The sequence below is a fragment of the Topomyia yanbarensis genome, chromosome 3 (assembly GCF_030247195.1).
Source record: "Topomyia yanbarensis strain Yona2022 chromosome 3, ASM3024719v1, whole genome shotgun sequence".
Classification (NCBI taxonomy): Eukaryota; Metazoa; Arthropoda; class Insecta; order Diptera; family Culicidae; genus Topomyia; species Topomyia yanbarensis.
Genome location: NC_080672.1, coordinates 389,298,145 through 389,324,820, shown reverse-complemented (window position 1 = coordinate 389,324,820; position 26,676 = coordinate 389,298,145). Strand labels below are relative to the sequence as shown.

Genomic DNA, 26,676 nt, shown 5'->3' with positions numbered 1-26,676 from the left:
CCATTTCTAAAAAACTAAAATATTTCAAGCTGTGGGTGGTTTTTAGCTCCTAGCTCCCTCTCTGACTACGTGCCTGATTGAAGAAGCTTAGTTTCAAGTAATAGTTAAGATTATGTAAGGTTAATTCTACCGAAATCTCTCGCCTAATTAAATTAATCTAGTAACAAAAATAAAATAAACTTATATCTAAAGACATTTTCGATTCTGACAGTTCACTACGCAGGTGTAGTCGATGATGCTGCACTCTATAAACTTTTTTATTTTAATTATAGATTTTTTTTAACTTGAGGGGTCTTTTTTCAGATTGGGAAAATCTCTAAAATATATGCTGAATTGAACCCGGATGAGCTGCGTACAAGGCAATCGATTCACGAACTACGCTATGCCCGCCCCTTAATATCATTGAAACTTGACTTCAATCTCTTTTTTGCATTACATCGGTGGTAGCAGTAGATATAAACGAAAACGCTATAAGTGATACGCTTTTTTGCCAATGTTCCGAATCAAGAACCATTCCCAAAGAAAGTCAAGCAGATGCCATCCAAGTTGGCTCATAGTTTTCCCATTTGGCCGTGAAATTTTTGTTCGAAACTTTCGGTCTCATTTGATTTATTATCGAGCTAACTTTGCTCTTGCTCGTTAGAGTTTCCAGTTGCTCCGTGCACCTGAATTCGAAGTTTCCGTTGCATTAGGGGACTTGGTGGAGTCTATGTAGGTAGGTAGAAGGTGTATGAACCGGTTCGTTTCCACTATCCAAATTTGTATACAAGCGTGCGCGCAGCGCAGGTGGAGCGGCAGGTGAAGGTTGTTTGAGAACAAAACTTTCCGCTGGTGGATGTATGGTATGGTGCTACCAAGGGTCAAACGAGCAGGAATGCTTGCTCACCTGCGTTCGATTTTTGGCCCTTGATGAAGCCCACCATCAATGTTTTCACTTTTGAAGAGGCTCCCAGTTCCTGTGTACATGCGGTGAGGTGTGTTATATTGATAGAGGCTGGGCAACGATTTACGATGGAAAATATAGTTTTAGATTTTCCAGAACCGGTTGCTCCGGTAGCTACGGGTTTCAATGCCTACATTGTTCGATTATAACCATTTACAATCCCAGTCTGACGAGTCGGATGGAGAAGGCATGGACAAACAGAGAGATGATGCCGACAATTGGAACTAATTCTTATTTCGATCGTTTATACTTCGGTACGAGTATATGTAGGCGCAATCTTGCGGGAGTCCTGGCATCATCAGATTGACTCCATTAGCTTTGATCGGAGTTGATAGCTCTATTGTATACGGTATATTATTTATTATTTGCCCTCAGGCAATCCCATCACTGTGAGTTGAGTGTCTTTACATTAACCTTTTCTGTGTTTGTACGAGGCACCCAGATAAAGGTGATGTCTGTTTATCTGTGGAGATGGTTCAATGATGATTCCTGAAACAGTTTTATTTACGATATTGATTCCCCAAAAACTAAAAACAATATTTTGATATGAAAACTTCAATCCGGCTTCCAGGAAGATGAAATTGATGAATTTTATTATTGGAGAACGTACTAGAAGTTTTTTTGCATTTTTTTGCTTTATGTACTCAGCTAGTAAATGGAGTGAATGGGTTTTACATTTTGAATAAGTATCATATGAAGGAATTTTCTTAGAATCAGATTAACTCTGCAGAGCAATCTAGTATTTTCTCTCCGTGCTTAAAGTTGCCACAAAGTTAATAAAGAAGTGCGTTGATTTCTTATGTATAGCTGATGCAACTACGTATTTTGCCAGACACTATTTTAACTGATTCTGTTTTATTTCTATACTGTTCTTTGGCAGTGGCACTCGATAGAACGGTGTTTCGTTTGTTCAGCAAATAGGTAGTTCATGAAAAGTTACACAGAAAGAGAAAACTATTGCGAGCAAAAAGAAAAAAAATATGGTTCTTTAAGTAAAAATATGAGAAAGGTAATCAACCTGAACAAAAAATACTGAAAATGGCTCAGAGCAATCATTACCATTGTGAATAAAGTTTGGTAACTAGAAAACGTGTAAACAGGCATATTCGAGAATTTGAAAATTTATAGACTTGAAGACTATCAAATAGGCTTTCAGATGCTACGTACATAGTTGACGCCTCGCAGTCAAATGTTTCAAAGTCCGCTATCTACCATCGACCGAAGCACGTCCCTGAAAGGTTACTCAAATCAGATGTTGACCCGAGCCGTTGATCGTTCGGGTGACATTATGCCCAAGGCAATGCTCATTAATCGTTGGAAACGATTCTACACCGGCGACGTAGTGTGTTATCTACGGATTTCCGACAGATGATGATGCTGGTATTTATACCGCTCCAGCACCTCCGCTGAATTTAGCATCTCGCACCGATCAGCTTAAGCGGTGTATTACACCAACCGGTCGCCGGCTGTACAGGTAATTAAATAACAGTTTGGATATTCTGCCGCAGGAATATTTATCCCGCTGCTGAGTTGACAGATAGCGGAGTGAAGAACAAGTTTTAATATTTGCATGCACACATCACTTCCTCGCGCCATCATCGCCATGATGCTACTACATTTAGTCAACGGGTCGTAAAGGTAAACAGCGCTCAACACTACTAGCCTCACTCCGTTGTCGGTTCGGATAGCACCGCACCCGGTCTGGATGGAAATGATTTCCCATTAGTGCCGGTCTACTTTATTGTTTCTTGTCACTTACGGTGAATGGTGTCGGAGTGTCATATGCAAAGTGGCAAGTTACTGAGACAAGTGTCATAGTAACAAAATAACTTCACCCACCCTATATATATGCCAACTTTTTCGGGGAGGAAAACGGGGCTCGTTTTGAATCGGTCCGTCCGGATTCTGCTGAAATCAACTGGGTCAACGGTGGATGAAAACGGAACACGGAATATTAAGTACACATTTTCTTCCGGTGGGAATTTACCTGCAGAGGTGATAAATTAAAACAGATCCCATTAGCTATTCCGGCTTCATAATCTCGACCGAGTGCTATTTATTTAGGGCGAGCGGAAATATCTTTTCCTCTCGGTTGGTTGCGATCTCACTCGGATGGTTTCCGAGTGCTATCATCTCCCCGCCTGGAAAAAGATACCTTTCACGGTGACATCCAGCATGATGATGATGATGCCATACTGGGTCAAAATTTAATAGCTATTTTGCATATGGCTAGGCTAACTGAAGTATGAGGGTAGCTTTAGGGAAGATTTTATCGTGAATTTCGCTAACTTGCAAATTTTAAGCTCATGGAAATTTATCTTCTACACTATCGAATTCATTTTGTGAGGCCCCTTGAACCTGAAACACCACTACCTAGGGAGTTTAGGGTTTTCCGGAAGACTTTCTGTGATTAATGGAACAGTAGTAGATTAACGAAATTTAAGTTCAATTTTCTCGTTATTATTTATTTGTTACTTATTTATTAAAACTTTAACCTCGAGGGTTTTCCCCCTTTTTTAAAATGAACCACATTTTAAAAATACAATTCCATTTACAATTAATTATAGCTAAACAAAAAAGTTGCTTTTACGTCTTTAAAACGATAAATATTAAATTTTTGACATTTTTTGATGGGGTAACGCGAATAACTTTTAAAAAAAGCATAATTACACGAAATAATTGTTTTTGAAGGAGCAAAATTTCAAATATCTCGAAAACTATCGCATTTTGAAAGATTTTTGTTTTTTAATGCATTTTGATTTTAAATGGTGCTTAAAATTATATTCTGTAATAAAATTACAATTTTGTATGTCAATTAGTATGAAATTTAAAAACATGTACGAAGTTATTGTTAGGAAAACTTTTTTATCGATTTTTTCTCCATCATGCAATCACAATCGAAATGTTTCTTTTCTCTTTAGGTTTTTGGTAACAAAATATAAAAAATTTAAAAAAAATGGGTTTTTATCATAAATTTTTGTTTTTTTGAAAAATGACATTTTTTCCAGTGTATATTTTTTTCGGACAGAAGTATTCATTCCCTGTAACTTGTTCTCAGATAGTTTTGCTGTATAAAATACAGTAATCGAACAAAAAAAATTTGGAATCCGTACACGTAGAAACGTTTACGCCCTTTTGAAAAATTACTCTTGTATCAAAATATTCCAATTGCCAGAGAATATCATGGAGATTCATACAGCGAACACACCTGCAAAGTTTGGTTCGAATCGACGATGGTCATATTTTGCGGTCGGTTGGTTTCTATCTTAGGGCATTACTTCTGGGAGAGTTTTTTTATGTACCCAGCACACACTCCAATCCTACTTTATTTATTTATTTATTTATCACGCACATCAACAGGCCGCACTCGGCCCCAATGATGGAAACTTAAACTAATTACATCTAAAAAACTGCAGGAATCGATTTCTTAATGATATTCGAGACAAATGAAAGTCGAACAAGTGCGACACGCGATTGAAGAGGCGTTGTAGTCCCGTGATAGCGGCATTAGCTGTTTGAATAGTTCGTCGAAACGGCACTCTCAGAAGAACGTTTCCGCGTAACGTTCTGGACCTTGCTTGGATGTTAACTCGCTCTAGTAAATCTGGAGAATCGATGCGTCCTGACAGAAGATCAGAGATGAATAAGGCTCTTGCAGTTTCTCTACGACGCTGAAGGGTATCGAGCTGGATGAGTTGACACCGACTCTCGTAGCTTGGTAGACGAACAGGATCGCGCCAAGGCAGGCGTCGAAGAGCATACCGTATAAATTTTCGTTGAACGCCTTCAATTCGATCGCTGCTGTTCATGTAATTCGGGTTCCAGACCGCCGAACAATAGTCCAGCGTAGAGCGCACTAAAGAGCAGTATAGGCTTTTGAGACAGTAAATGTCTGTAAAGGATTTAGCCGTACGGAAAATGAAGCCCAGGCTTCGCGATGCTTTACCAACAACATACGAAATGTGATTCTTAAATGTAAGTTCCTTAACGCAGCTCACCCGGGAAACAAGAGCTCCAGACAAGTTATATTCAAACTCAATGGGATCTTTTTTTCTGGTGAACGATATCACAGAACATTTCGCCGGATTCAGAATCATTCGCTTGTTTTTACACCATCTGCTGAAAGTGTCGAATTGCTGCTGCAAATATTGTGCGTTCGATCGGCTCCTAATTCTGTTGAAAATTTTTAGATCATCTGCATACGACAACCGTGGTCCTTTCAGCTGATAGTTTACATCGTTGAAATAGAGAGTGAATATTAATGGTCCGAGATGACTTCCTTGCGGAATACCAGACGTTGCGGAGAACAGTTTGGAGTATGCATCACCTATGTTCACACTGAGTTGACGGCCAACGAGATAGGATTGAAACCATCGCAGGAGTGATCCACTGAAGCCAAGTTTTTCCAATTTAGCGACTGCGATATCGTGATTGATTTTGTCGAAAGCTGCAGATAAGTCAGTATATATAACATCAGTTTGTTGATTCGCATCGAACCCTTCGGACACAAAAGAGGTTAGAGATAGTAGATTCGTCGACGTAGATCGATTCGGCATGAATCCGTGTTGGTCTTTAGAAATATATTCCTTACAGTGAAAAAACACTGACTCCACCACGACTAACTCAAAGAGCTTGGAAATGGCACAGAGCGCAGAAATTCCTCGATAATTGTCAATGTTTCTCTTATCACCTTTTTTGTGGACAGGAAAGATGAAAGCTGCTTTCCACAATTGAGGAAAAATCGCGGTTGTCAGTGACATTTTGAATAGTTTACAGAGAGGTTCCACCAAACCAGATATACACTTTTTCAAAAAACACAGCAGGGACACGATCTGGTCCAGGAGACGACGATGCTTTAAGCTTGGATGCTGCTGATACAATATCCGAGTGCTCCACATGAATCTCACTCACTGACCGTTCGAGTTGGGCCACGCCGCTAGCTGCAACGTCAATCTGCTGCGAGGACAGAGTCTCACTGACGAACACACTCGCAAATTTAGATGCGAACAATTTGCATATGGCTTGTGAATCATGCCCAACTTCGCCATTCAAAAACATTGTAGAAGGTAAGCCGGTTTCTTTCCGCTGCTCATTGACGTATCTCCAAAACGATTTAGGATCCGACTTAAGCTTACGTTGCATTTTTCGTTGGTAGTTTGAAAAACAAAAACTGTTCAGTTTTTTAAAATCGTTATTGAGCCTTACATAATAAGCTCTAAGTGACAAGGTACGGCGTTTGGTAAACTTTCGTAATGCTGCTCTTTTCGCAGTTTTTAGCTGACGTAGCTCGGCTGTCTGCCAGGGGGATTGATCACTTCGTTGATTATACTTTGGGACATGACGATCGATAAGGTAGCTCATTATATGGCAGAACGTTTCAGCGGCGGAGTTCACATCATCCTTGCTTAGCACAGAATTCCAGTTAATACTTTGTAAAATATTCAAAATGCTGCTATAGTCGGCCCGCTTATAATTGTAACACACGGTGGGCGCGTGGCTCGAAAACTTCATAGGCGGTACGTCCTGGAGTGTAAGATGTAGAGGCGGATGGTGGCGAACATACTTTACTAGCGGGGTGAGGGCGGTGGAAATATGCGGAGATTGATCTCTGGCATTGACGAAGCATAGATCTAAAATCCGGTCGTTCTCGTTCGTGGTGCTGTTGATCTGCTGAAGTGTAGCCGTGCTATAACCATCCAGAAGAGTGATGCTGCCAGGATGAAAAACAGATTCGTCTGGGTCGGGTTGTAGAAATCTGTTATGAACGGAACGCCACTTTATTGTAGAAAGGTTGAAATCGCCGATAATCATGATTTCGTCAGTGAGTTGCGCCATCGCGGAAACAGAAGTCAATGATTCAGAATGAGAATCAACTAGTGCAGAGTCGCGAATTTTATCGGGAGGGAAATAAACCACACATATATATATATATAATGTTCGATTTCCCAATTTTATCGCTGCCCATACTTGTTCGATGCTGCTCCAAGCGTCATTTGTTATATGTTGAACTTTTAATCCACGGCGCACAGCGAGCAAAACACCGCCACCGGAGGATTTGTTGCTGTTGAGAGGGTTACGATCACATCTGAGAACCTCGTAGTTAGAGCAAATCACCTGGCTGGAAAGAGTTTGCTCATTTAGCCATGTTTCTGTCAATGCGATGATGTCGTAACAGCAGTCCGAGGTAGCTAGACGATAGGTATTTGCACAGGAATTCATGCCTCCCACATTTTGATAGTATAAGTGGATGGGCGACGATTTTAGGCACGGAAGGCTGACCGGCACTCCTCGATTCATTCGTCTGGAATGTACACCGGGGCGATTGGAATGACTGCTAACAGCGGAAGGAGCGGGTGAACTGCATGAATTGGTAGCACTCGTGATGGAAGTTGGAGTGCTCCTCAGGAGGTTTCCAGCTGACGGCTGACAGCGATGACTCATTAATTGACAGTCGGAAGCATTCGAGCTAGAACAAATAGTTCCATCAGGAAAAACGGTTGATTCATCAACATAATTTTTAAAATACTTGCCAAAGAGGGCAATTTGGAAGTCCCCCTCTCCATTCCCAGACACAGGGCCGGGACGACTGAAGATACTGCTGACTGCAAGGGGCACGACTGTGCTGGGAGGATTGGGGGATTCCATATTGCTTTCTACGGTGCGTCCCGGTTGCCGTTGATCAACAGGCGAATCGTCGGTGCGTGGTCTAAAATAACTGCTATTTGCGATGGATTTATCCCAGTCGAGGTGTTTTCCGAAACCCATACTTCCCGTCATTATTACGTTCTTGCCGAAAGTCGACGAACTCGCGGAAATACATCCCATCCGGCCAGGTATCGGCATTGAGAGCCATTTCACGAAGTTGAGGATCAACACCAATTTTGAAAGAAATGAAATTAAGCCCGCTCAAATTTGCGTCTTTTTTCACTAACTTCTTCACTTCGACCGGATCGTCCGTTGAAAGGCACTCCTTAACCATAGCACCAACCTCAGCTTCGGAAACGGTGGTAGCAATTCGTGACAAGTAAATCCAGCATTTACTAGTAGCGGGTTGAACAGTGATTGTGGGTACCTTTGCTACATCACCCTTTTTCTTGCCACACGTTAGACTGGGGACATCGGATTTAGAAGGAAATTTATCATCCTCCGTCTCGCGAGCACGTTTGGCTCCAGCTCTATTTGGAACGGGCCATGATATGGGAGTTGCAGGCAATGTCGTTGCGGATTCCACTGATTTTCTGGTTTTCTCCATTTCAGCCTTTAATGCTTCAAGCGCTGTTTTATGTGTGTCGGTCAGCAAACGGAACGCTTCGCTCAATGCTGTAAAAGCTGCATTCACTGCAGAGGATTTCATCAAATCCACACAGCTGTCGCAAAACCAGAATATATTCGCTGAGTCGTTAATCATGTCCAATTTTGGACGAGTGAGCGTTGAACACGATAGATGCATGATTCTGTCGCAGAATCCTTGGCATTTCAGCTGATTCAAAGTGGTTACCGGCTCGGAGCACTGCAGGCAGATCGAATCCATTGCGAATCGCCTACAGGTAGGCAACAGTAGCTACTTCGCGAATAAGCTTTCCCGATATGCATCCACGGTTTCACCACAAGGATTCTATCACTACCGGCGACACTTTGGGAGAACAAAATGTTTATCAATTGTCACCGCACGACCAAGAATCACAAATTATCAGTCAATTGATCAATAACTGCAGCTTAGGCGAGGGCACAAACTCTATTCTAATTGAGAAATCACTTAATATACACAAAAAAACGATACAAAATACGAGAACGAAAATAAACAAACTGATTCACAACAGTGTTACCAGAACATTTCCTGCTACTGCTTAGTAGTTCTTTCAGTAGGGTTACAGCACCCCTCCTCGACACACCACCAGCTCTCGACCATCCAAACAACGTGGCAATTTTTGTATGGTAGTAGGAAAGATAGCTGTGAGTGTTCGATCCTTACGAGGACAATCTGGGTTGCAAACTAAAGATTTTCTAATCTATTGAGCCCTTCGGCTCTCTTGTGCCATTTGGCACCACTTCCTTGTTGGGCTCTCGTCTTGTACGCCAGCTGCTCGGTCTAGTTCCCGACGTTGGACCTAGCCTACTCCAATAGAACTCCCCGGCAAGAGAATTTCTCCCAAAACCGAGCCAACTAGCCAGATGCCAAGGTCAGTCCGGCGATTCCGGTTGATCAGGGTGTCCGGTTCGTGGCTGGTGCCACGACGACCTGCGATTGGTGGTATCTCGTCGCGGGCTGAGTATAGTCCCTGGCGGTGGATTTAGTTTACTCCGACGGAGAGTTCCCCGGCGAAAGAAGTTTTCCCGATTTCAGGTTCTGTATCTTCCACATCTTGTGGAAGTTGCCATCATCTATAAACTTCTGCAGTACCATCCTGGAAATGTCCGGGTATGCCAGGATTGTAGCATTCAGCAGCACGTTTGTTCTTCTATACAGACCGGGGACTTTCTTTGATTTCAAGCGATTCGATGTTTCTGCGAGCTCATCGTTAGTCACTATCCAGTCGTCCGGTCTTCTTCGCCGTACGCTGTCGGTGGCCAGATAGTTGGACCAAGCTTTGGGAAGAGACCCTCAACGATTATCTTCAGCTTACCCGGGCACATTTCGACTAGTGTCGACGGGCCCTTCATTTTCGCCATCACGACTCGGTACCAGGGCAGGAAATATTCGAACCGAACCTATGTTCGAATACTTTCAAAGCGCGAAGCTTTGCGTTACTGGTTCGTATTCACAAGCTTCGCATCACAATCGCTTACCATCGTAATTGCGGACATTTGGGCGATACTTTTGCATGCTCTTCGGCGAGGACAAAGGAAGCTTCTTGTTTATTTCATTGATGTTCGGAAAGATATGTAAAAGCTTTTGCGTAGCTTTCGACGAACACGAGCTAAGCTCTTGGTTCGTGTGATCGATATTTTTGAAACAATTACACGGAGCTTCGAAGCGATGTTCGCGAACACAAAAGAAAGACTACCTCGAAGTATTTCAGAATCGCGAACACCGAAGGATTATTTTAATTTAGCATCGCGAGGGCCATCGCTAACATGTTCGCCGGACGATATTAGTTTTCTTTATTCAAATACCTACCTACTAGTTATGCAAAAAAAAGTATATTCTAGACAGAGGCCTTGTATTAAGGGTGGAATAGGTGAAAAATAATTGTGACAATGTGTAGCTTATGGATGCTGGGGTTAACTGAAAAGTGACGTAACAAGTTTATTTAAGATACCCTACTGATATATTACCAGTAGGGATAAAATCAAGATTTCGTGACAGGGCGGGGATAAATTTTCAAATGAAATAAATTAGGGCTAGAAAATGAAGTTAAACACAATGTACACAACGTATTGAGTGGCTCGCTTATCTTAGTCATGTTACTATGTCAGTTTCTTGAGGATCCAGTTATATCAGTTTCTTGAGGATAAAGATATCGACATCCATTCAAAGGAAAAAATCGATTATCAGCTAAATAAATAACGTCATGATGTGTATGATGAATCCTAGAAATAAATAGGGAATGTCAATAAACTCGACCATTCCCGATTCATATTTGGCAGTTCTGGTCGTTTTGTAAATCTTGTTTTCGACTAACAGTAAAACCATTTTGATTCAGAAGTATGTTTTAGAAGGGCGCATGTTTTTTAGTGCACTTATTTAAAAAAACGCTTTGAATCCATCTACCAGTGTGATGAGACATTTTTATAACTATTTTCGAATATTATATCGGTTGAAAACTTTTAGAACATGATATTTCGAGAAATTTTGAAAGTGAAATTAAATCAGTTGTAAAGTTATAGAAAATAGCCTTTTAAAATGAACGGATAATCGAATTATTACTAATACTTTATGAATACATTATCTAAGTTCTTCATTCAATGCAATATGTATGCAAAAAGTTAAAAACTGGATTTCCCTTGAGAACTGGGCCAAAAAATCGAAAAAAATGTGATGTAGATCCGAGAACTAGAACAGAAATTGTAACCCTTGGACCTCTGAAGTGCATGCGTACAAAATGCTATAGTCTAATGTTTGTTTTCATTCATTTCATTTAATAATTTTCAGTTGAGCAATTCTGTCGCAAACTGCATTGTGGAGCGAGGGTCATAACTTCCTAAATTTAAGTGTTCCTATTAATTTAGTACACTCTCTTTAACATAAACTACTCTAACGAATGAACGAATGGGAGTAGGTTCGATAAATTTTGAAAGAAGCCGTTAAATCAACCACTTAAGGGATTACACCACCGCAAAATTAAAAAAAATCGAAATTGATCTTGATTGATTTTATTATTCCATATCAACATTTGAATAGGGCTAATAAGATTTGTGAACAAACTTTTGTTTTGCTGATTTCTCTTAATTTGTTATCATTTCAACACAGAAAACATTTGAAATCGATTCTACCAAGGGCAAAGATGTTGATTCATGTGTATTTTTCATAAAATTCAACTCTGTAGCGGAAAAATTAGCGAAATAAGTTTGTTTACAAAAGTCTCATTAGCCCTTTTGAAGAATTACTATTGTATTGATCTTAAATATGGGTCTTCAAAATAATATATCAAAATATGGAATGCGACAAAAAGCGAATAATAATGGAAAGACAGTATTCGAAAAAGTTCGAGTTTAGAACGACTTTCATTCTACTTGGAGTTATTTATTTCGCTTCTCATTTTCCGAGATTTCCCTTACATAAAGCATTTCGGCTATAACTGATTCAAAAAAAAAAAAATACGGGGGGCCCTAAAGATTTCTTTCTTTTATTTTTTATTAGTAAAAGTCAAATAAGGGAAGATTACATCATGGAGAAGATAAACCAAATTTTGTCCTTTTCAGAATTGTTTTTGGATTTCCAACAAAAAAAATCACTAGAACATTGTTTGTAAGTTCTTTGCGTTTCTCCATCAGTAATTAGTTAACAAATACAATACAAACAAGTTGGAATATCATTCTCATTATTTATCACAAAACACATGTACAGGAGTCAGGAAATAAATTTCATAAAAGTGGAACATGTAATAAGTTTGACACTTCATTTATTAAGTGAACAGATTCTGTCGAAAATGTTTGAAAATAAATATTTGGTCTCTTGTGATTAGGTAATCAACCAATAAACTTATAAAACAATATTATAAAAATCATTTGGAAGCTTTCCTCTTGGTTTGGTACAGATGCCAAGAAATTATAATTCAATTAATGACAATAATAATGGATTCAAGTATGTAGGTATTTGTTAATAAATTCATTTGGTAAAATTAAAAATAACGTTTAACACCCAAATCATCGCATATTATTGAGTGAATATGACTAGCCGATTTAGGAATGTTGCGCAAGAACGTTAGAAACCGCAACAAGTGGAAAACAAAGGCCAACGGACTACGCCTAACTACCCCTCAGTGGATGCAAATAACTGAAGTTCGCCGTCTAACTGAACTCGGACGTCAGCAGTGAGATTCCATCCGAAAATTGTTCTTTTTAGGAAGAATTTGTTTTAGATAGGGAGATTATTAAGAGAGGGGTAATGGTTTTAGCGTTAAAAACAATTATTTGCGATTTTTTTAGAAATTTGGGCGAAGCGAATTGATCAAAACTTTTGTACATTATAATGTATCATTTCATCCAAACGAGTCATTTCACCAAAAAACATTTTTTCACGCTGAAACCCTTACCCCCTTAAACATACTTTATACATCTTCACCTAAACTCCTTGGCAGGGGAAATATACTCCGATTGAAGAAGAAAAGACGAGTTTGCAATCAAAGTAGCTAGTAAACATAATTGTATTCCGAAAAAAAGAATTTGAATTTCACTACCACTACGCTCATTCAAACTCGTGGCTCATAAATTGGTAAGGTATACGACGCACCTAATCCCTAAATCCTAAATTATAATCTTAAAATAATCCATTTTATTTATACTCAAAATAAGATTTACAGTTTATGATTTTAAGACAGATAGTCACGGGGAGTGGGCGTAGCGTATTGGTAAATCGATTGCCTTGTACGCAGCGCACCTGGGTTCGGGTCCCGACCCCGCACATAGGGTTAGAAATTTTTCCTAAGAGATTTTTCTAACCCGAAGAGGCGAATGACCTTAAGGTTAAAACCTCTATAATTGAAATAAAAAAAAAAAAAAAAAAAAAAAAAACAGATAGTCACGTAGCGAACATGTTCGCGGTGGCCTCATGATGCTGATGCTTGAAGCGATATAAAACTTCGATGTTCGCGATTCTCAAATAAACGAGGCATTCGCTTTATATGTGTTCACCGAATATCGCTTCGAAACTCTGTGGAAATGTTCCAAAAACGCAAAAACCACGAGCCAAGAGCTTACCTTACCTCGTGTTCGACGATATGTGCTTCTAAGGTTAATGTGAACTTTTTCGAACATTGTAAAGAGCGAACTAGATGCGAAGCTCGCTGCGTCCGAGCAGAGATAAGTTTTACCCCTAAATGTTCGCAGCGATTGTGTCAAACTCATCGATTGCATGTGGTATGCTTGAGAAGGTGCTTCGTGAAGCTTCGAACAGCAATCAATTCATTTTTCGAAATTTTCCTGCCCTGCTCGGTACGCGTTACCCCCGGGGATTGGCGTCTACTAGACCTCTCCATATTTTGAAAAAGTTTTTAAATATACATCGGTCAGCCCAAATTCTTGTTCTAGGTGTGAATTTAAGAACTTTCGCCAAAAATGACTTAATTTGGACATGATTTAGAGGGGTCTCCAATCAAAAATCGTGTTTTTGATATGTTTCCATAGGAAGACCACTTACATTCTGATTTAATAGCCTCTACAAGTCCACATATCGTCAAAGGTTGTTCCTTGGTCATATCTTAACATGCTTTAACAGGAGAACATAGCTCCAATCGCAATAGAAAATTTGTTAACTGGATTTTCATATAGAAAAGTATATCAAAACCAAGGAAAATTAGTAGTATTTTTTCTTTTCTATATAAAAATCCAATTAACCAATTTTCTATTGCGATTAGAGCTATGTTCATCTGTTAAAACATGTTAAGATATGTCTAAGGAACAACCTTTGACGATATGTGGACTTGTAGAGCCTATTAAATCAGAGTGTAAGTGGTCTTCCTATGGAAACATATCAAAAACACGATTTATGGTTGGAGACACCTCTAAATCATGTCCAAATTAAGCCATTTTTGACGAAAGTTCTTAAATTCACACCTAGAACAAGAATTTGAGCTGACCGATGTATATTTCAAAACTTTTTCAAAATATGGAGAGGTCTAGCGTCTACTTCTCGACACAGCTCTTTGTAGCAACATGACTTGCTAAGTTTGATCTTCGGATTTAAAGCGACCCTAGCTTCCCGAAACACTGCTTTGCGCTCCTCTCTACCTGGCTCCGATACTGCTTTCTGAGTCCGCTTTCTGGCTCTGACAACAAACAGCGCATAGCGTACTGAGCGTCCCATTCCATCAGTAAGCTTAACGCTGTCTGATGCGTGGCTCCGGTTTTTGCGACATTCAGGCGTCACAAACCGTCATAATCCTTCTCGTTAGATCATCCGCATCCATATTCTCGGTTCAGCCGCTCGGCCGAAATGTCGTAACGAAGAGATCTACGGTAGCGAAAAAATCTCCAATTCTGGACAAACATGTGAAAAGTGCCCATTCGCAAATGAGAGCCTCTCTGTGTTTACTTTCTCTTTCGATTATTACGGCGTCATCATAAGTCTGAGTTCCTCCGTACCTCCTTCTTTAACTGGACGTCATGTGCACCTAGCCCAGATTGCACTGCTGCTTCAGTGCACCTCTCAACTCGTCTTCCGACGTGTTCTCATTCAGGTCCTTGCACACAATTGCCGTCTCTGGGCTTAGGGCTTTAACTTCTGCCTCTTCACCCAGTGATTTGGTAATAATTCAACGTATAATCGAGCAATTAATCGTGGGATCCTCCTTGCACTCGAAGAGCATCTCACCTTTTTGGGTACGCCTGGTTCTTACCACGTTTTCCCCCAAATCCATCTGCTCCGGATCCTCTCGAACCTCCGTGAGGAGCGCTCCATACGTCGTCGCCTCATTGGTTTTGACGAGCACGGCTTTTTGTTTTGGTACCTTCTGACAAGCCGGAATTTTCCTTTCCTCTTCTGCTTCGCTTTTCTTTCCGCTTTTGCTGTTTCCCGTGTTTTTTGTTCCGATCTACAACGTTACTCCAGCATGCTCTCTTTTGAATAGCTTCCTTACCCCCGGCAGTAAAAGGGGTTCTCGCGCGTATCTCCTGGGCTCGCTTGGTCTTCCGGTTCCGGGCGAGGTGCTTGCCCTCTTTGGAGTCACGGAAACTGGCGTGATCTGTACTCCAACCTACTTCTTCTTCCCCTGCTTCGAGGGGAGAATTCTAGTAGCATTACCCGACGTCAATGCTCGCTCAGATACATTAGCCCTTAGCGTTACCGTGGCATACTCCTTCACGGCAGACACTAGCGCCTTTTGGATATTAGGAAACATCTCCCTAGTAACAATTGTAGTTTTATGATAGTTTTATAGCCTCTGATAAAACTTAGATTGCACTTGTAGCGTGCTATAAAACTTCAATTGTTACTTGGACTTCTTATGAACATTGTTTCTCGCGTCCACAAATTTGTGCAGCTCCTCCGTCTCCGTTGCTGTCACTATTGTCGACTACTGTGAAGATTTGCACTCACAAAAACGCGACGCGAGACAGGACACAACACTTATTGTCCTTACTAACTTTAAAAAAGGATTAAAAATTACCTTTTTGTCGACCGGTTTCGGGCTCGACGCTGCCCATCTACAGGACGATGTCCGACTGAGTAATCAGTCGGACATCCTGTAGATGGGCAACATCGAGCCCGAAACCGGTCGACAAAAAGGTAATTTTTAATCCTTTTTTTAAGTTAGTAAGGACAATAAGTGTTGTGTCCTGTCTCGCGTCGCGTTTTTGTGAGTGTGAATCGAGTCCTTACGTTGGCACAACCCCCCAAAAACAAGTGTGTGAAGATTTGCTCTGACCTGACTGTTGGTGGTGCTGTAGTTGTTGTTGCTGCAGCTTCTCTTCCTCCTGCTTTTGCTGAATAATTTCAGCTACTATTGCTGGTGGTGATTCCCCATACCATCTATGGAGAACAGATTCGCCGCGTCTTCTCCATATATGTGAATTTATTGCTCTTTCTCCATTTTATTAGTTTGAGCTAAATTTTACCCGCACGCGCATCCACGCAAAACGCGGTGTACATCCCTACATAGGCGAGTTGTTTACATCGATATTAGAAAAAAGGAAAATGGATTTTCGGTAAAACTCGCACGAAATCTCGCAAAAGAAGTGATTCTCAGCCAATTTCTTTCGCGTAACAGGTGTAAAAGCCTTATCGCTACAATCGTATGAATTGGTTTTCTGGCGATTTGAGCTTATTTTCCAGAAATTTAGCAATGTGTAGCATTTTTGCGGAAAAAAACGGAAAGGTATCGAATTGTGTCAATTCGTATGTGACGGCGACAAAGCGCTACCTTAATAACGGTTTTAGGAACACCGTGATATCCCAACTCCGGGCCGCTATCTCAACTCGTTGTACGTCGTCGCCTCTTGTGATTCCATGGTTATCTTTGCAAACAGGGAGGTCATTCTAGGGGTGACACTATCCTTCATGCGGAGTAGTATTCAGAGCCGGATCGGCGCAAAATCGGTCCATCCGAGCCTTGTACCACCAACTATTGGCGATGAGCTTCGAACGTACCCGGAGACTTGCCAAGGTTTTAACGGGACGAAGACAACGGTGCTGTTAGCATACTCGCCATTTCAAGTCGTTGTCATTCTTCCTTACTCAGGGAATAGAACAGCACGCCTGTCAGCCCAAAGTCGCCGTCCAATTCGTGATCCGTGTCCTGTCCGTTGACGTTCGCCATAGCCAGTATGCCGTAATCAGGGTGTTACTGGCGTCGATCCTAATGTGCCGTTTGGCACTCCGGTTGGGCTAGGGTGTTTTTATTTCTATGATCTTTGATTACAGAAATCTTAGGATATTAGCAGAAATGGTACAGGATCGTGCATTCGGAATTATGGCTGTTTTAGAGATTTAGCAGATCCCAATGCTACCTGAACCTCACCAAGAAACTCCAACTCGCAGTAAGTCCAAGGAGGGAGGGAAAGAAAGAATGATTTGTGCCACCTTGACCAGTGCTTCAGAATATAAATTTAGCAGAAATTTTAACTTTTTGGTGAAACTGAATAACTTAGCCTTATAATATGTTTAGGAAAGTTGTTGTACTTTGCAAGACCTTTCTTTTTGATTAAATAGAAGCTAGCGTGGATCTAATAAAAGCAGATCTCAAATTGAACTGGACGGTCCTCAATGAAATTGCTGAACACAGGCGAGCTCTATCTTTCATATTTTCTCTTGCATCCAAATGTTATGTTTTTTTATTTTACACTAAAGTAACCTTTGGGAAACTTGAAGATTGTATTAGGGCGCATAATTTGTTCATACACACTTAATTTAAATTACTGGGTACAGTTAAATTTTACTGGGTTTTGAACAGCAATCCGTTCGGTAATCAATTCAGTAAAACAATTCGGTTACCGAACTCTCCGCAATCCGTTCTATCCAAATGTCAAAAAATACTGGTCAGTCAGCAGTTTATTCAGAAAATAGCGATTTGACAGATGATTCCCAACAAACATTTCGTGGTTTTATAAACGTTTTAACAGTTGCTTTATTCAGCTCTAGCTGAACATTGGAAGTATACGTGTAATCATATATCGTTTATTCCACCCTTAAACATCCGGGATTTGGAGAATTTATTCAGCTTGTCTGATTAAGACACATGAAAGAACAATTCTTCAGCACGTACACAGCCTGAAGAAAACCACAGTTCAGCTTTATCAATAAACCTTTTCGTTACCGCTATTCAGCTGAGAGAATTATCATAGGAAAATTGTTAAAAAAGACATTTATTTCAAGTTACACACGCCATCAATCTCTTTGGAAGCCATATTATTTTATTAGCGTTACGTTACAGTTAGAGAAAAATTGTATTATCTTGTTGGATATCATTTCACGTACCTGGATCCGAACCAGCAACCTGTTGAATACTAAGCACTTACCTTACTGTCTGCACCAATCTTGCATACATCGAATGCTTAAGATTTCACCGATGTACCGACAAGTCTAGGCTGCTGAATAGAGTCTGTACAAAGGCTACAGTAGCCTTCTATAGATTTGAGTGAACCTAGTTGGCTTGGGTTCGAATCCCAACCTACGATATTTTTTTATTTAATTTTTTTTTTAATTTAATGATTTTTAGAACATTCGGGAATTTTAAATTAGATAATTTATTTATTTCAAAAATGATAATTATAGTCGTTTTTGTATCCAAGGTGAGGATTTATGGTTGTCACAAAACATTTAGATAAGTAAAAATGGGGATTATATGAAAGTGGTGGTAACTGAATGATGGATTGAAGTCATTTATAATTCTAAGGTGGCAGTCTCCTCAATTTATTTACCACTCCCTGCCAAATGATTTTCTTTCCATTGTGATTTTTTTTGGTAAGCGGAAGTCGCTGTTCGAATTCAATAGTTTATTTATTTATATCAATTAAGTTCGCCAACGTGAATAATCATTTCATTGTACCTTTGTTTGCAAGTCGATGGATAGAAAAAAATCATGGTAACAATGCTGGTGTCTAAAATTTATAGCAATGTTGGAATAAAAAGTTTCTCTTGTGTTCAATATGAGAATATTCATGTTTCACAAGTAAACAGAACCGTTTCGAATTAAAAGGTAAATTTACATAAACGAGGGCGCGTGTGATTTGGTAAGCTTGTACATTGAAAAACTGTAAATCGTGTATTTCCCGCGGTGAAAACTCAGTAGATATAAAAAAACTAAATAAACTTTCTTTATTTCTTTATTCATTTATTGATCTATTGCTCCTTAACTGTAATATATGCAAAACATCTCAATTGGAATATACCGAAATAATAAAAAAATCCTTCACATAATAGTAAAAAAATATTGTGTGTGTATTGGGACTCGAACCCAGGTCGGTTGCTATTCCTCATGATTTGCTAATCGCGCCAATTTTTGTAGTAGTTACAATTACCTTTGTTAAACACATAATTCAGCTAAAAGTCAAAGGTGGTATAACGGCAAATGTAAAGGTAGAAACAACCTCTTGAAGACATGTAGTGCAGCTTAATGATTAAAGGTAATACTATTGGTAACAGCATCGTTTATTCAACTCGCAATTCGGTCTAGTTAAGATGGTTGAATAAAAGCTTTAATATTGTCGCTATTACATTTATTAGCAGTATAGATCAGCCTAGTTGGAACTGGCGAATACTGGATTTTAAATAGGCTGAATAAACTGTTAATGTTTAAATAGTTCAGCGAAAGTTTTATTCAGCTTACATAACCTTTAATCTGCTTTAAATCAACACGTAGTCTTATAGTTCAGCTCATAATGTTTGTTGGGTTTGCTGTACCTGTTTTGTAAGTTTTTGGCGAGGTTCGGTAATGTTGGTACAATTTTGCCGAATAATCAGTCAGTTTTTTACTGGATAATGTTTATGTACCGAAAAAACAGAAATGCTGATAAATTCCTTGAAAAATATTGCGGGTTTCGGTAAAATATTCGAAAAATTACTGAAAATCGTTAAAAATGAAAACTTTACCGTAATTTTTTAAATAATTTACTGACAGCTCCGTAAAAATATCACTTTACTGTGGTAGTCGGCAAAAGAAATTACCGAACAACTTTTGGCTGGCTTAGTGTGTATGGACAAACTTCTAAACTATTTTCGTTTCAAAGTTATGAGAGCTTTTACATAGTATACATCACCATATACGATATTTTTGAATATCTTGAAATATTTACTCAGAAGAAGTCTATTTGTAGTAAAAAGTATATATAATTTTCAACCTAAAGAAGCTAGAGGTCCAGTATATTGAGATAATCTGTTCTCCTTCAGAAGATCTGAAAGTGTCTAAAGTCATGTCAACGAAAAATTAAAATTGCTAAAGAAATATAAATAAAACATGTTTTTAAAAAAACATTGATTTTTTTGGGCTTTTTTTGTAAAACGAAAAGTACAAGTAGATAGAGTTTCAGTGTTATCGACAAAGGTTTTAAAAATTTACTATTATTAAAAAGTTATAGGTACTGGTACAATGTATCAACTATTGATTTTTTTAAATCAATTTTGTGAAATGTAATAAATACCGTAATGGCCGTGTTTTGCCCAATTATATCTCGAGTCATGACTTTATATGTACTTGAAAAAGAATTTTGTTTCGTTTGCTCCAATCGTGATATTGGTATTTAAAAAATCCTCGTTTTTGTCGACAAAGTCCTCATGGCTTTTCAAGGATAAAAGTTAGATATATGGTGCCACGAAACAAATTATTCTCCCTAAAACAATCTTAAAGTTGTCCTAAGACTACCTCAGTTTTTAAACAATACCGCAAAAGTCATATAACTTAAAACAGCTTTTTTATGATGCACCAATAAATACCCTAAACCGTGATGTTATATTTCTTGTGCAATGAAAGAACCTAGACCTAGACCGCTTAAAAAAACAATATTCCGCGTCAACGACTTGAACTAAATTACAACAAAATTAAATGGTTAATGGTGATTTTGCCCATTCTTGTCAAATTCCATATGCTGTAAAGCAATTATTTGCAGCTCACATAAGTTGAAATCTGTGCCGTTTGTCTTGCATTGGTACTTACTTTCCTTTTTTTGTTTCATACTAGATTGTTGAAATTATTTTTCATTAAATATTGCAAAAACTCCGCTTCGTATAACGACATCTCCACTGAGATTAGACGGACTCCATATATATGAACACTACTGTTCATGGATGCATAGATTAAGAACTTTTGATAGTATCGCTACGGATTATCACTAATCGATTGTACAAAACATTTATAACTATCGAAAATCTTAATATCGTACTGTTCCGCTGCACTTTCGTTGGCGTAGAACCCTGAACCATTTCTGTGGCGTTTTCTTTCGAGAAACAACTATTCGTAGAAGCGCACCGATCCCAAGCAGCGCCGCGCCGCCCGTCCTGCACACGTACGTGACCTGTAAGATTTATGGTGAAACAAAAAACCTAATTAAAAGAAATTAATTGCGGGTCACCCAGGCTAAAAGGTATGCAAATTACTCACGCAAAATCCATGTACTTCCCGGTAGTGCGAGTACGGGTCGTTCCTGCATGCTGGATGGGTAGGACACGTCGGCAGTAGGGATGATATGAAATGGACTGCGTGGGGGTGTCGACTTGTGACATGGAGATTCACTGTTGTAATTACGCTTTAATGAGTGCGAAAAGGATTTAAATTCTATCACATTAGCGCCTGAACGGTGGGGCAGGAGGTTGATCTCTCTCTGTGTTCGTTGTTTTGATTAAATGATAAGGAAAAAGTTTTGTTTCTCGCTTCACTGAGTTTTACTTTTGAGAACGAGTAGATTAGAATTTTTCTGATATTTGTACATCGTAATTGGTTTGGAATGGTAGAAGGGAAATACAGATTTGCAATTAAATTTATGAGGAAATTAATAAAATCGAAAAAATTTGCGCGATTTATTTATTTTTTCAGTTGTTTTGCGCAATTACATCCGAAAACAAAGCAATTATATGTTTCTGTTTTCAGTGTAGTAGATTCATGCTCCATCTAGAAGCTATTTATTTACTTTTTTAACCGTTATGTGTCTGACGGGGTACCCGGGTTCCTTTTTAGGTTTCAATTAGTGAAATTCCAATGTTTTATCCATAGCTGAAAATTCAAACATTGTGACATCTTAGAACTTCTCTAAGTCAAGATTTGGGTTAATAATATTGTTGATCTAGTAAGGGGGGAGGGGCTTCTGATTTTTTTTGCCGCGTGGCAGGCCGACGAGGGTACCTGGGTACTCACAAAACTGAAATGCCGATAACTAAGGTAATTTCCAACCGATTTCGACACTATTACGGATTCACCCAAGTTTAGACTTGATTGAAATGAACTGGGTTAATTCATTCGACTTCTGGGAATCCCTAAAACTGGAAGCATGATCTAGTGATAGGATACTAGTTGTGAATTTTAATGGAATACTGGTAATATGGGTATAAAAATTCTTGGAATTGCATCAGCAGGCTGTCCCTCGTGGTTTTGGAGCCATTTGGTGATTTGACCTCGGAACGGACATTCCGGAGCAGGTTCCCATGGGACCGTGAGTGGCCATTCCGAGGTTAAATTGTCATATGGTCCCGTAACAGTAAATTACTTATTTCCTAGACAATTTGAAGATTTTTGATGCTCATATTGCTAACCCATTATTAAAATTTACAAATCATACCCTAGTACTGAACATTACTCCGGAAAATCCGTATTACCAAGATCCAAATCCATTTATCCGGTTCAATAATCAAAAAGTGGATAAGAAACATCTAAAAGTTTCAAAATCGGTTAAAGAAGGCCATAGTTATACCATAGTTTGGGTACCCCAAATTGAAATGCTTTTTTTTGTTGGACACATAACGGTTAACAGAAATTGCACGATTTTTCAAATGATCATACTTTTTATTGATTGTACAATTGCCAAAATTAATAAAGGTATCACAAATTGAGCGAAATTGGACCTTATTGACACCTGAGGCAAAACGAATGAAGTTTTATATGAGAAATACATAAAAAATTTCATTTGTTTTCTGTGAAAATTCCATACACCCGAAATATTTTAAAATTAGTGGAGTTCGAAATTTTGAAATCAGGCAGCCTTTATTTTTTTGGGCGGTATAATGGAGACGGATGGTATTTTATTGGTGCTTGAATTACCACGCCTGTTCACAATAGGGGAGACCGGGGCTAGTTGGCGGTGTTTTCAGTTTTATTTTTTTGACGCTTTCATTTAGGTAGATCTTGCGAAATAAAACAAGTTACATGAAAGGGTAGACTGTTGGCAACTTCTCCGAATTTGATTAAAATGTTTGATTCAATGTCTTCATTGCTAGAGACAAAAATATGTGACGCGTAAAATTCGCCAGATTGCCCACACCAGCCTCGGGGCAAGTTGGCGGTATGTTTGGGATAACATGGCGGAATGCCAGAAAATAAGCAATCAAATGTAAATTCTATTACTTCGGAGTGCTTATGAAATGTGCTGATTGGAATGTTTCAACAAAACTATATTATTCGGCACTTGCCATTATATTGCAGTCTCAATACCCTGATATTTTGACTTCGACGCGTACTGCATATTCAAAAGAAAATTTTCGAAATTATTCGCAAGATTGGCCGAAATAAATATCCCCTGTATTGGCGAGATACATAAGAACAGGGCCGGCGGAACACTTTTTCCCCGAGTTGGTTCTACTCGTAGTCCCGAAAGTTCAGACATGGCGTGTGTAAGTGAAAATGAAAATTTCCGGATAATAGCTGGTGGCTATTAGGATACACCCTTTGTTAATGTATGACTGTATGACCGTCGGCTCAGCGAAAATGTGTTTGTTGATTACTGATACTTCAAATGTTCCACAGCTCAGTCCCAATTACTCCAATCTACTAAATTTCGTTGAATTAATTTTCCGTTCCCTTCGATAAAACCTTCTTTTTATGGGTACTGAAGCCCGCATGATAGTGTTCACTAATGGGAAGATATCTTCGACGATCGACATCTTCTCTGGCTCAAGGGAGGTCGATTTGAATATTTCTTCGGTGGCAAAATAATGCCCACATACGGATTTGTGCATTGGGCTGGAGTTCTGAAGATTGCAGGTTCGAATCCTGCCTCTGGGGGTTTTTTTTCCACATAATTGCTTTTGTTTAAGTCACCATTTCGATCTGTTTTCCCCGTTGGATACTACCAAAAAAGTTTTTAACTAATGCCGATAAGTCTCGTTTTGGATTGAAATTATATTCATCTGGCAAAGCTGTATTATTGTGCAACTTAAGGCCAAACTATGTCGCCATTCATCTCTGATACAGAACTCCTATCCCTTACCTCCCCTCGGTGCCAACCGGGGGTACGAGCCACCTTATACCGTTTTTGCATGGACCTGGGGCTGGGTCGGGTACTGGTTCCAACCGCTGTCAGTTTGTACATTTTGGCAGCGGTTGGGGTTGGAGTCTGACTTAGTTTCGCTTCGGGTAGGATGCTTTCGGTACAGTTATTGCTATTTTTAGGCCGCTCAAATCACTGTTGTAGCTTCGGTTTGTCTACCACCCTCAATTAATGTTTTCGAGATTATTTCTTTTTTTCCTTAGCTAGTTTTGCTTCTGTAAAAAATATTTGAAAAAATATCGATTGGGTATGAGTCAAGACATTTTCCCGCTATTTAACGTAAAGTTAACTAAAAAAACCAAAAAAAATACCATTGAAACGTTTATAAGCAGCAATACTGCCGATGGCCGTCTGTCCGGAGTAGGGTTACCATATTCACAGATTTTTCTGTAATGTCACAGATTTTTTTCATAATTTTTCATTACAGATTCTTTTATGAGATTTTGAGATTTTTGGCATTTTGAAAAAAAAATCACAGATTTTTGGAAATATTGGGATTTTTCATAGATTTTTTCGAAATTTATCACAGATTTTCACAGATATTTTGCTTGTTTTAGTCATCACAGATGGTAAAAAGATTTTTTTGGCCGAAACACAGATTTCAATGTGGCATTTCTGGTTCGGAGTTCAAAGTTCTCGTGTCGAATTTTCAGAAATTGATCGCGAGAGACTTTCGTACACATTGCTATGATCATATTGTCTGCCAAGACATATCTTCTAATCCTTTCTCTTTCCTACTAACATAATTGCTTTCCCGTGATGCTCGTGGAGGTGAAGAAATAGTTTTGGTCTCTATCAACAGCGAGTGTCGAACCAACATTCCATTCCTTCCTTGGTAACACAGCATTGGACCTGGCCGGCGTCGTTATTGGCCATTTTATGAAAACGTTGGGTCAGTGAAAAATGCACAGTGAGAATTATTTGCTTCTCCCAAGCATCATTTTTTGAATTTTTTCCCAAGCATCAATCATGAAGTGCAACTACGGGCAGTCTACCTAAGCTAAGCTAAGCTAAGTAATTGTATTCATCTAATTCAATTGCCCCCTGGATGGCGTACTTTCGAATCGAAGATAAGCCATTTAACATCATCGCTATATCGCGTGATCTAACTAAATAACGCTCGGCCATGTACGAAGAAGTATCTTGTCTACGTTCCCGCGAGGGAAGTAGAGATTGATGGTGTAGTCTACAACATAGACCTTAATTATTAAGAAAAGGGTTGATTTCTTCTCTACTGGTCCTAGAAGGCTGCAACTCCCACGGCATACCTTGGGATTGCCTTTACGATGATAACCGATCTATCTTACTGCAGCATATTGGCGACAATTTCAATTTGAGCATCTTGATTACGATGGAAGTGACACGAATTTCTACTCCGCGTTAGATTCATCGTTGTAGGGGAGAGAGGGTAACAGTGAAACAAATTTTCTACGATTTAATTTTGATGACAATACATCTAATTTGTGTGTCCAAAAGTGGTACATAGTTCCACTCTGTTATCAACTAGTACATATATTTTTTCCAGCTGATAAAATTCTACTATTCTACCTAAAAATTACATTACGTACATAAATCCTAACGATTCTAATTAAAGTTATATTGAGGCGAAAATCGTTTTCATACGAAAGAAATTACTATTGTCGCATCCGAAATTTTTATTCATCTAGAAATGTGGCTTTTCTCTATGGCAATCAATCACGGAATGAATCGCTTACTCGAATTTTCTGTTCTCTTCACCAAACATACATATACACTAATCTGTCTATATCCGGTCTGAGACATACCTTAATTTGCGTTTTTTTTATGTTATGCCTCAAGTTTGCGTTTTGCGACTGCAAGCGTAACATCGGACCACCATATTTGCATACAAGCTGCAATGCAGAAAGAAGAGTTAATTTCTACAAAACTTGTCCAAATTCACAAATTTTGCACTGTATGAGTAGTATTTACTGTGGAAAATCGGAACTAATTCACATTTTAATATAGATCACAAAAATAAAAAAAATCCACTGTTCCCCATACGTTTCCCAGTTACCGTAAACCGGGGTGACTTTGATCACTCGAAATTTTTTTCGTAGATCGCTTATTAAACCAGAATAATCTACCGAATCATTTTAATTTGAAATGATTTTTACTCTAAACTTATAAAATACTGATTTGTTATACTTTTTGAGTATATTGTTCGATTTTACATTTCTTATAAAAGAAATGTATAGAATTCGCTCAAACTTTCAAGATTTTTTCCGAGGCCCGGAGGGCCGAGTCTTATATACCAATCGACTCAGCTCGACGATTTGGGACAATGTCTGTGTGTGTGTGTGTGTGTGTGTGTGTGTGTCTGTGTGTGTGTGTATGTAACGGACAAATTCTCATTCGTGTTTCTCAGCAATGGCTAAACCGATCTTATCCAAACCAATTTTAAATGAAAGAACTAAAAAACAGTATGAACGCTATTAATTTGTTTTTGATTCTGATGTTTAGTTTCCAAGATATGAATGTTTGAATGCGTAAAAATGGCGTTTTTTGCAGTTTTTTGAAATTATCTGCCGAAATTGACAATATAGATTAACAATTTATATGTTTTTAGACAGCTTCAACGAATACCTTTCGAACAAGCTATAGATTGTAGAAATCGGACTATTATCAAAAGAGATATTTAACATTAAATG

The 26,676-nt window shown here is 38.9% G+C and overlaps 1 protein-coding gene across 1 annotated transcript in view; it reads left to right on the top strand.

Moving 5' to 3' along the window:
• The first annotated feature begins 1,935 nt into the window (after positions 1-1,935).
• Positions 1,936-26,676, top strand: part of LOC131693845 (phosphotriesterase-related protein) — a 195,837-nt gene continuing 171,096 nt past the window's right edge. The window contains exon 1 of the mRNA XM_058982046.1: positions 1,936-1,952. Within this exon, the coding sequence (XP_058838029.1) occupies positions 1,944-1,952 (9 nt within the window). The 5' untranslated portion in view covers positions 1,936-1,943. The remainder of the gene's footprint in view (positions 1,953-26,676) is intronic.